Genomic DNA, 12,504 nt, shown 5'->3' on the forward strand with positions numbered 1-12,504 from the left:
TCCAAGATCATCCTTAACGGAACTCAAAAGTGCTCTAATTTTAGATGGAGGTCGGAAAACACATTTCACATCGTATTTCCGTAAAATATGACCGATCTTATTGGACGTATTTCCTACGTAAGGCAAAAAGGCAGTAGACTTAGGTGTTGACTCAGAATTATCATCAATCACCCGATGTACAGTTGGTCGATAGCGCAACGCACGTTCAATCTGTCTATCACTATAACCATTTTGACGAAATGTAACTTCAAGATGGGACAGCTCAGCTGGCAAAATCTCAGCGTCAGAAACGACATGTGCCCTGTGTACCAAGGTACGAAGTACCCCTTCACGCTGAGCCGAATGGTGACAACTATTAGCTTGTAAGTACAAGTCGGTGTGAGTACGTTTCCTGTAGACTGCATGTCCCAATGATCCATCATCTTTCCTCCGAACCAACATGTCGAGAAGGGGAAGGCAACCATCCTCTTCCACCTCCATTGTAAAACGAATGTTCGGGTGGATCGAGTTCAGATGTTCTAGAAAGACATTCAAATTCTCCCTACCGTGAGGCCAAACAACGAAGGTATCGTCAACGTATCTAAAGAAACAGGCGGGTTTTAAAGGCGCCGACTCCAATGCACGTTCCTCGAAGTCTTCCATAAACAAATTTGTGATCACAGGAGACAACGGACTACCCATTGCAACTCCATCTGTCTGCTTGTAATACTGGTCATTAAATAAAAAGTAAGTGGATGTCAACACATGCCTAAAGAGATTAGTTAAATCAGCACCAAACCTGGCTTCAATTAACCACAATGAATCAGACAGAGGAACACGAGTGAAGAGAGAGACCACATCGAAACTCACTAAAATATCAGAGTCATTCAGCCTCAGTCCCTCCAAACGACGTAAAAAATCAGCTGAGTTCCTGATATGATGTTCACACCGTCCTACTTGTGGACTCAAAAGAGAAGCAAGATGCTTGGATACACGATATGTCGGAGCGCCAATGTTACTCACTATAGGACGGAAAGGAACCCCTTCCTTATGAACCTTTGGAAGGCCATATAACCTAGGGGGAACCGCACTATAGGTGTTAAGCCTCTTGATTGTGTCCTGCGACAAACCACTTTTCTTCAGGAGGCTGTTGGTCTTTCTCTCAACACTTTTCGTGGGGTCAGCATCGATTCTGCGATACGCTGAATCAGATAGTAAACGTTGCATCTTTTGTACATAATCATGTTTATTTACCCCATGTTTATTTGATCCCAGTATTGTTATTTTACCTGCTCACAAGGGAAATACCACCGTTGTTTTAAATAAACATGATTATGTACAAAAGATGCAACGTTTACTATCTGATTCAGCGTATCGCAGAATCGATGCTGACCCCACAAAAAGTGTTGGGAGAAAGACCAACAGCCTCCTGAAGAAAAGTGGTTTGTCGCAGGACACAATCAAGAGGCTTAACACCTATAGTGCGGTTCCCCCTAGGTTATATGGCTTTCCAAAGGTTCATAAGGAAGGGGTTCCTTTCTGTCCTATAGTGAGTAACATCGGCGCTCCGACATATCGTGTATCCAAGCATCTTGCTTCTCTGTTGAGTCCACAAGTAGGACGGTGTGAACATCATATCAGGAACTCAGCTGATTTTTTACGTAATAGAAACATTGGGTTATTGCAAGGTGTGTGTTTTCTGGGTCATCCGGATGCTGACTGATGGACACAAGGAGCAATGCCTTGACTGTGCTCGCAAATTTCTTCAATAATGTGAGTTGTTGGACTCTATTGTCATGGGAGATGAAACATGGATGTTTCACTACACCCACAAAACAAAACAACAATCTTGTCAGTGGCGTCACTCCGGTTCACCTTCACCAAAGAAATTCAAACAAACGCAGTTGGCAGGAAAATTTATGGTGACTGTGTTTTGGGATCAGAAGGGGGTACTCCTCATCGATTTTGTGCAACCTGGGAAGACAATAAACTCTAACAGATATTGTGAAACACTGACCAAACTGTGGCGAGCAATCCAGAATCGCTGGAGAGGACGACTGACAGAGGGAGTAGTGCTTCTTCACAACAATGCTTGACCCAACGTCACTAGTCAAACACAGGAGCTTTTGAAGAAATCTGGGTGGACTGTTATGCCCCATCCCCCATACGGCCTGGACTTTGACCCCAGCGATCACCACCTCTTCCTCAAGCTAAAGGAACACTTAGGTGCAAACACTTCAAGAGCAATGATGAAGTCCGATCACAGGTCACACTCTTCCTTAACGGGATGGTGGGAGACTTTTCTGACTTAAGAATACAAAAGCTGGAGCACCACCTTCAAAAGTGTGTCGAAAAAAATGGAAACTGTGTTGAAAAATAGACAAAAGTGTAAACTTTTCAATGATTTATAAATGAATAACAATAAACAATGTTTTCTATTTGTATAAAATATGGGAACCTTACTTTTGGTACAACCCTCGTAAATAACGAATTCATATGATATGTGGAAATGAGAAAAATTCTGGGAATGTCAATTGTTTGTCAAAGTGAGAAGAACACATAAAAATACTTAGTAACTGAATCTCTACAGCATGTTATGCACTCCAAGTTATTACATCAGTATGTGACATTTCACTTAACATATCAGTTTATTTTTCTGTTATTAGTTATGGCATAATTTTCTGGGGAGTGAATAGGAAAAATATTCAGGCTATGCAGACTACAGAAAATTCTCTGCGAATTTCTTGATTTTTCCAGATGAAATGTAATTCCTTGAGAATTCCAGGTTTTCCAGAAGAATTGCCATCTTGTAATATTATCATGTCAAACAGCTTAGTTTCAAGAATGGTATAAGTGTGACACCCGTAATTAATATGAATTTTGAGAGTAAAGGTTTTATATTTCCCAAAAGTTCACAGGCATCACTTGTGACCTTAAAAATGCTTTTGCTTGTGTGAAAAAGAAGCTGGGATCTCTTTACTTTGTCTCTTGTTTTGCCATCCTTAAATTCATTTTTCCCTAATTACCATTAATATGCATGAGTATAATCTGAATTTCCATAAAAGAGAAAGGTTGGCCGTCAGTCTTAAGAAATATACCTTAGTTTTGTGTATGTATTTAATTTCCTAATTTATTTTGACCATTCTTAGTTAATACCTTTGTTATAGCATGAAATCAGTAATTGCTTTGTGACTTAGATTCTATTATTGACTTATAAACAAATGTAAATTCTGTACTAATGACAGTAAACATTTGGAAGAAGAACTACTTGGATTCTTAAAGTATTTATTTGGCTCTATTCGAAAACATATTAGCAAAGCCAGCCCTTAATTAATTCCAAAATAATTACCAGATTTGTCAAAAGTATTGTTTGTATAACTATATCTGTTAATTTCATTATTCAAACAAATAATTTGGTCTAACCTTTGTGGTAGAATAAAATGTTAAAAAGAAGGAATTTTTCGATGTATTCAGTTAATTGAATCAGTTATGTTTTAATTGTAATTTCTTTAACTTATTTAAACATCAAACAATGTATTGTTTCAGTGATGTTACATAAAGGACTGATTTTTGTTCCTGAGACAGGCAGTCCATGGCCGATTTTCAGACAGGAATTATGTATTGGTTAAAGTAACAACAATACCTCAACCTAACAGTGGAGTAACACAAATAGACCATGTGTTAAAACAATTAATGACAATTCCTGTTCAATTTATTTGAGAAATAGTGTCACACGCACTGTATTATTCTGCAAGAACTGTGAACTGTGTGGTTCGGTTTTTACTGCTCATAGATGTTCAACAGCGAACTATTGTAGTAGTATGCTGACATTTGCCTGCAACCTATTAATGAGGCATATCAACATTTACCAATAGTGAACTGGCCATACAATTATGTAATATGGGGGGAGGGGGGGGAGCATGAACAGTGAAAGGAAAGAACTGTGAAACGCAATTGTGAAACTGTCGGCTACATCATCTACAGTAGTCAGTGTTGAAATTTCACCCCCCCTCCCCCCCCCCCCCCCCGCCCCCCTCGTTTTCCAGCCAGTATAACAATGCAGTATGTTGACACCAAGGACTATCAATGAAGAAATAAAGCAGGTGAACTCCCCAATTGCTTGATCCACTCTCTATCAGTCTGTAAATTAGAAATATGCATGAAATCAGTGATACTCTTCTGATGTAATTCAACCTGTATCTGAGAGAGAGAGAGAGAGAGAGAGAGAGAGAGAGAGAGTAAATGGAGGTTTTATTTCTGTTTTACATAAATAATACATCTCAAAATCTAAAATTTTGCCTCAGCCATATTTGCACTCTGTACTTGTCAAAAATCAAAGGAAGATCACATTTATAAAAATGTGATGGATATCCTAAACAGTATAAGTCCTCTAAAAGTGCCATACACGGCAAAAGCAGGTATCTAATATTTTGCATTCTGTTATTGTTTTTGTCTTTCACATATTTCTAATAAAGAAGGGCTCTGCTGCTCTGGAGAGAAAATGACTTACTCTCCTGGCCCCACAAACTACACTTGGTTTTTGGCCTCATCAAGTAGCCTCCTCTACAGCGCTCTGACCTTGGCATCTTCTTCCCTTCGAAGTATCTGAAGATCTTCAGCCATTCGGTTTTCCCATCTTATTTTCGGTCTGCATAAGGTCTTCATACTTTGATATTCTCTTCTGTCAAGTCTTGTAATACCTCCTCCCTTCTATAGATGTGACCACTCCATCTCAGTCTCCTTGTCTTGACTTCCACAGCAACATCTGGTTCATTACATATGTCCCTGATCTCCCTGTTCTTTCTTCTTTGTCATTCTCCTCCTGTACAAATTGGTAAAAACATCTTCTGGAGGATTTTATTTTCAAAAACCTTTATCTTTCTCTCTGTATACTTAACTATTCTCCATATTTATGCCATCTATAGTAACACTGGTCTGATTCCTTATGACAAAAATTTGATTGACAGTAATTTGTTGAGTGAATATGACACTCTGGATGCCATATTGATCCTCATTTCTGTTTCTTGATTCTCATAATTTCTGATGTGTACTGCAATCCCCAATATTTAAGCTCAACTACTTCTTCAAACATTTGGTTATCAGACTGCAATGCTTCCCTCCTTTTTGTCTTTCAATTTCTTTTTAGCCTCATGAATTTTGTTTTCTTCCTATTCACCTCCAATTCAACTTCCCTTACTTTTAGAAAAAGATTTATTGCCAGTATTTACAGGTCATCTAGATTTTTAGTGAATAATGCAACATCATCTACAAAGGCAAGGACATTCATTTTTATTCCTACACTAATTCTCTCTTCTTCCTGACTTTCTGAATCCAGTATGATTATGTTGAATGAATGTGGTGATGTGCCACCGCCTTGCTTGACTTCTGTTTTTATGTCAAAAGCCATGGAATATTCCTCTTCCATTTTCACTGTCCCTTTCAAGCGTCCCACAACTTATCTCTGTTTATGTTATTGCAGGCTCTCTTAAAATCAACAAACAATATTGACATTGTTTTGTTGTATTCCCAATATTTTGATATAGCTTCTTTTTGCTAACATCTGACCAACGATGGGTTGATTCTTTATAAATCCTGCTTGTTTCTTATATATTACCTCTTTTAAATATGTAACTTGAAGAACATTTTGTAGGCTGTGCTAATCAATGAGATGCCTCCAAAATTTCTGCATTATTATTTATTGTCCTTTTTATGGACTGCTGCTGCAATTGGTTCGTTCCACAGAGTCAGCATTCTTTCTTCACCCCACTTGTTTGTCACAAGTTTGTGTGTTTGTTTCATAAATGCATCTCCTTCCTTTTTCAGTAGTTCAGCAGTTATCGCTTCTCTCCCTGGAGCTTTGCTGCTTTTTTAGTATTTTCATTGTGTCAGCTGTCTATTTTGTTGTCAGTGGTGCAGCTAAGAATTCTAATATTTATGTTGTTCCTCTGTTTCTGTACTTCCTTCTTCAACATTGAAAAGCTCCTCCAAATATTTATTGCAAATTCCAGTGCCTTTCGTTCTTTCCAAAACTGTATTGCCATTTTTATCTTTAACACCATATGTTCATGGTTTATATCCTTTTCTGAAGAACATAATTGATATGCCTCTTCCTCATTTGTCTCTATCATTTCCCTATGGCCTTCAATGTCACGGTTGTCTGCCACTGTTAGCACTCACTTCTGCTTTGAAGCTTAGTGACAAATTCCCAATCCTCGTCATTACCTTTAAATTTTACCATGTCAGTAACCTGTTCTTTTATGCTCTTCCCTTCCTTTGGATTTTCTATAGCTACTCATTGTCATTCTCTGTCATGACTACCTCAAGTCTCTTATGGTTTTCACATGTGTTACACTGCTTTTATGCCTTCTCTCTTCAAGGACTTGGTACTTTTTTTTTTTTTTTTTTTTTTTTTTCAATTACCTCACAACACCCAAGTTGGCTTGTGAATGTCCTCTTGTATAAAGTACGTGTTCATAATCCCTAGCTGGTTGCACTTCTACAGTTGTATAGCTCGTGCTGATGACTTTTGAGTTTTGTATCCCTCCTGCTACCTTTTGAATGTAATTTGCAATGTCACATGCTAATTATCTTATTTTATGTTCATGCCATGTCAAGCAAACAACAGAGACATCAAGTAGCACATAAAAGAATTACCCTTCATGACAATCTTTGGACTGTCCAGTGAGGAATAAAGTGTTTTTGCAGGATTGGAGGCTGATGGGTGCCACAACATATCAAGCAAACCTCTTTATCTATTGCTAAAAAAATATACTGTAATGTACATTTTATTTTTATCCCTCTCCAAGGGATGCTTGGAAAATGATAAAAATAATATATTCCATAATGTTTCATGTGCCTATGGCCTTTTGTCATGAAGAGGTCCCTCTTAAAACTCTAGGTTGTCACATAATATAACAGTCAGAAATTTAGACATAATGACTACAAAAACATAGTATTCAAGAAAAGGAAATCTACTGACTTAAAATGTCTGTAGAAACACAGAATCATTTAAAATAAATTGTTCTGCTTCACTACATACAGAAAAGCAAAATATGTAACAAACCTATTATCCTTAAGACTATTTAACACAGGAAATTATACATGTATGTAGTGGGGTAAAACTGAAAGCTTGTAAGGCTGACTGCCAATGGAAAAATTCTACTTAGAAAGTTGAACTATAACTCAAAAAATTTTGCTTACGTTATTTCAATTACCTTGAGTGTGGCATCATTGCTGCTTTTGGTAGCCCTGTGGTTCCAGATGTGTATATGTAGAGTAACTGGTCTTGAAATTTTGGTGGTTCAGCAAATGGCAGACTAACAGGAGCTGACGATATTAAGGCTTCGAGATTCTTGAAATCAGATGTTTCATTGCCTTTACAGTTCAACTGGAAATATACCAATGATGGATCAAGTAATGATCTTATCTCTTCTATATCTGAAACAATGAAGAGATAAAATGTAAATTTTTTGTTGGTGAATAATGCCTTGTTGTCAATGTGACCAAGAGAGGCTAAACCTCAATTAGACAAGAATAGGGCAAGGAATCAGACGTGGTATTGTTGTAAGAACCATTGTGCCACTCAGAAAATTATGAATGATACAAGTATCTACTAAGAAGTGCTGTCTCAGAGAGGGCATCAATATTCAGTCTAGCACTGACAAGATTTTCACTTCCTTCAAAGATTGGCAAATGAAATAGATCATCAGCTGCAGTCACTTATCATCAATCACTGGATACAGGTCTCTTCCAATGTTCTTCGTACTTCATCATCTTCAGCTTTTAGGTGCAGAACTGAACCTAAATAATGAGAAATATGGAGTCTTGTGCAAGTTATATGGCACAGTGGTTAAAGACACTGTTGTGGCGTAACAAGACAGCCACGCCACTCGGAAGTAGCGAAAGGCATGCGTTACACTCACGCAGACTAGAGATAGGTCTGAAACAGGATACGTAATGAATGCTCTAAAGAAAAGTACGTAGCTCCTGGAATACTTAACTTTAATCCATCCTTGTGGTACATCGCTCTTGACGATACAAGTGAGACTCTTTAGATACAAGCTATGTAAGGCTAATGGCGCCTTGCTAGGTCGTAGCCATTGACTTAGCTGAAGGCTATTCTAACTATCTGCTCTGCAAATGAGCGAGGCTTCGTCAGTGTGCATCGCTAGCTACGTCATCCTGGGGCGAGTGCTAGTCCGTCTCTCGAGACCTGCCGTGTGGTGGCGCTCGGTCTGCGATCACTAACAGTGGCGACACGCGGGTCCGACATGTACTAATGGACCGCGGCCGATTTAAAGCTACCACCTAGCAAGTGTGGTGTCTGGCGGTGACACCACAGACACTACTTTTATTTGGAATGAAAAGCATAAAATTCACCAATTGCCTATTCTGATTTAAATTTCCCTGAATCACTTCAAGTAATTATGGGATGGCTCACCAAATAAGGTTACAAACAATTTCCTTCTCTATTCTTGTTAAATCTGAGCTCACACTCTGTGTCTAATGACCTCAATCCTCCTTTAACCTTTAAGTAGCCACATCACATCTTGAAATGCAGAGCCAGGTCGATATATCTTTACCCCCCTCCCGTTTACCTTTTTAACACATTCAACCATGGCGGTCCCCACCATATCACTATAAATGTGATACACACTGTATACAGATCATGCAGTTTTAGCTGGGGGGGGGGAGGGAGGGAGGGAAGGCGAGTGGGATAGGTTAACATTACATAACTAACATCTAGAAAAGTGAAAATAAACAGTTGTTCTTCGTACAGTCCATTTGAATGTGAAATGCTATGAAACAAACATAAAGAATAAAAGTATTCTTATATGCCAAGCACCTTTGTGTTGATTTGCAAACTACAAATGTGCACGTAGAACTCAAAAGATTAGCCTGCTGCTGCAAGCAAATATTTATGTACCACATTAATATTTTAACTAATCCATTTGATGCTGGGATCCTTAACAAAGAGTGTCTGCCATCTGCTCCATGTGTTGACACACAGTATAGGATTTTATTGCACACGGAATTTTACCCATCAAGAAGTACACTTAAGTTATGAAAAGTTGATTACAATGTGATTTACAAAGAACATATAGATTTGAAAATTGCAACTCCTTATGCTGTTATTTGTTGTTGATGAGTGAATTATTTGTTTGAATGATGGCAATAGCTAAAATTCATTATTGTGGAGCATGCAAATGTGTGTTAATCAGGCCACATTACTTCTGGTGGCATCTACCACATAGCTGATTCCTTAACAGTTTTCCGCAAACACTTACAAGAATGCTAGGTCTGTCCTAAAGTTTTCAGTTAATTTTACAGACAAGAACAATAACACATTGAAAGTATGCGAGAGATCAAGACCCAAACCTCGAGCCCTCTTCTCTTTAATAGGCAATGTTCTTATGAAGTGACCCATCCAGGCACGAATAACAAGTTGCAGTACACTTTCAATCTGCCAGTGCCCACCTCATACTTTCTGAACCTCTTGAAGGCTCTCCTGCATTCATTTTTGGTTTTCCTGTTTTGCTGTAGGGCTGAGTCTGGCCAGTCTGACTGGTTATCCTGCCTGTTTAGATTAGAATAAATAATGCACAGTTGATGTAGGTTATGGAGATTGAAAGGAACTTTAGTCTCCCACTTAACAAGCTATTACCGTATGTTGCTAAATGAAGTGAAATTATAATGAGCCAGAGAGAGAGAATACAGTTGACTGTTTATCTGTAACCAAGCTTTTCAATGAGAAAATGTAAATGACAGTCCTCTAACAGTAAAGACACAGATAAAACATAAGTACATTGCAAAACACAAAGAATAAACAAGTGCAGCAGTCATGGCAAAACACAGCACTTCTGGTGGCTGGTGCAGGAACTGAATTGACAGTGCAAAATCAAACACTTGCATAACGACACATGTATCAAATACCCGCACACTGCACTGCACAGAACTGCACTGGTGGCCACTGCTGTCACTACTACAGCCCCCTTGACAGAAGTGGAGAGCCACCCAGGAAGCATGCCGGGAAGTGGATGGGTCAACCAGATCCGGTGGTTCATTGTTCTCCTAAAGCTAGCATCATGGCCGGTATTGGCACAGGAGATGGTATTGCTGGACTAGGTGATAGCGCAGGAGTTGCTTTGGCTGGGCCAGCTGCTGTGCAATGCTGTATCCATCGAGCATCAGAAGGTGGCGACTCAATGAAAATGTTATAACAACTTGATCCAATCTATTGTAACGGAAGTGTGTTTGCTCTTGACCAGGGTGTGATCACCCATTTTGAAGACATGATGCAGCCTGGTGTACGCTGGTTGTAGGGCCATTTGACGCCATCAGTATGCAACATCACGTGTGTGCCCATATCGAGGTCACTGTGGACAAACATGCCAATAGTTCTACATCTGGATGGCTCGGGATATCACATGTTCTTGATGTCATGTCTAAGGTGATCGATGAAGGTAGGTGGTTCTGTATCAGGCTGCGGAAACACAACTACAAATTCGCCAGGCAGTTGTAGCAGTTGTAGTGGTCAGAGGACAGCCAAAACATGATACCCAGTTTAGCACGAAGGCATGCTTCAAAGCTTCTGCAGACACATTGTGCACAGGGGCAGCTTCTGGCCAATGGTTGAATCATTGTCAGCAGGTACCATTGACCACTTGAGGGTGGTAGTGGTTCCACGATATCCACGTGCACATCACTCTACCGTGTGGTAGTGTCAGGGAAGTTGCTGATTGGTACATGTATGTGCCAGTTGACCTTGTACGCAACAAATATCCAGTCAAGGCAGTCTTTCTTCATGCCTGACCACACGATGCAATCTCTGATGAAGCATTACATAACTCACACACTGGGTGACACAGGTTGTACGACGATCTGAAGGTGTTCATCTAAAATCTTGCTGGTAAAAACGGCCATGATTTTGTTGTTGATGCACTGAAATATAACTTGATGCCTGTGCCAGTAATGTTGACTAATTGTAAGTCTAACGAAGAAGTTGTTTCCTGCAATAGCTCTTACAGTTCCTGGTCGGTACGTTGTGCTGCTGCGAGCTCTGCGTAGTCAATACTAGAGATACTACTGACACGCTTGAGACAGTCTGCTATCACATCCTCGATCCTGGATATGGGTTGGAAGTGCGATAAATATAAGCTGGTTAAGCTACGGGGGTGAACACTTTATGATGATCTGCCGAAATGCACACGTGAGCAGTCTGTGGTCGGTGAAGATTTTAAACTACTGGGCTTCCAGTTGAGGTCGAAAGCATTTTATTGCCTCATACATCGCTAACAGTTCGCGGTCATAAGCACTCCACATCTGTCGAGTTGTTGACAGTTCCTGCAAGAAAATTGCTAGAGGCTGCCGCGCGTTATTGTTGCATTGCTGCGACATAGTGCCCACCACCATCTGGCTCGCATCTACAACCAACGCTAACGGCGCGCTTGGCTCAGTGTGCGCTATCGCTTGATTTGCTTGTTTGAATGCAGCGGTCATGCAATCTGTCCAAGTTATTGCTGTGTCCCTTTGCATTTTGGACCTGCGAGCCCAGCCATTAATGGGTCCTGCGCGTGGTAGATGTCGACGAAACAAAAATTAGCATCCCTTGAAATCGTTGCAGCTCCTTAATTGTGGAAGGCCGGGGATCTTCAGAATGGCTTCACCTTTTTCAGGTAGCGGTGTGGAGCCTGACGGGATAGTGAGGTGGCCAAGAAAATCGACTTCTGGCTCACTGAATATGCACTTTGCTGTGTTCAACACTATGCCATGCTCATCCAACTGCTTGAAGATTTCAATAAGATGCTGGCAATGTTGTTCTGGTGAGGCAGAGAATACCAAGGTGTCATGGAGGTAAGCGAGGCAGAATGGCAGACCTTGCGACACGAAGTCGATAAATCTCTGACATGTTTGCGCATCATTCCTGAGGCCGAACGTCATGAAATTGCTCTCGAAGAAGCCAAATAGTGTAAAGACGACATTTTCGGGATGTGTTCTTTGGCCACTGATATCTGTATGTATGCCTTGGCACAATCCACAACGCTGTCCAGCGAGCACCACTAAACGCTTAGTTGTAATAGCGGAGTAACAGCACTGGATAACGATCTGGCACTGTAGGGGCGTTAAATGCTCTATAATCACCGCAAGAGCGCCATGGACCATGTTTCTTTGGCACTACATGCAGTGGTGAAGACCAAGGACTACTGGACTATCACACTATGCCCTCTCGAATTATGCTGTCGACTTCTGCCTTTGCAATTGCTAAAGGATCCGGGGCCAACTATTATGGTCTACAAGATAAAAGGGACCCTCAGTAGTCTTTATATAGTGCAAGGTGTTACGCTTCACATCTTTAGGCATAGCTGTCGTCTTGGCAGTGCCGGGAAATCTAAAACCATTGGGGCTGCTTACTGTAGACGGCTTTGATCAGCTTGGCAGACTTAATGGTGGCCTGGCGCCGAAATCCTGTGGCCATGAGTCTGGAAATGTGGTCAACTAGGGATGTGTTGGCGATGTCAAGCAATT

At 40.3% G+C, this 12,504-nt stretch overlaps 1 protein-coding gene across 1 annotated transcript in view; it reads right to left on the reverse strand.

Moving 5' to 3' along the window:
• The window catches only part of LOC126258437 (long-chain fatty acid transport protein 4-like), a 318,264-nt gene that overhangs the window by 65,447 nt on the left and 240,313 nt on the right, over positions 1-12,504 (reverse strand). Inside the window, exon 4 of the mRNA XM_049955644.1 lies at positions 7,194-7,416. Coding sequence (XP_049811601.1) covers positions 7,194-7,416 — 223 coding nt within the window. The remainder of the gene's footprint in view (positions 1-7,193; positions 7,417-12,504) is intronic.

This window comes from Schistocerca nitens, chromosome 1 (genome assembly GCF_023898315.1).
Source record: "Schistocerca nitens isolate TAMUIC-IGC-003100 chromosome 1, iqSchNite1.1, whole genome shotgun sequence".
NCBI lineage: Eukaryota > Metazoa > Arthropoda > Insecta > Orthoptera > Acrididae > Schistocerca > Schistocerca nitens.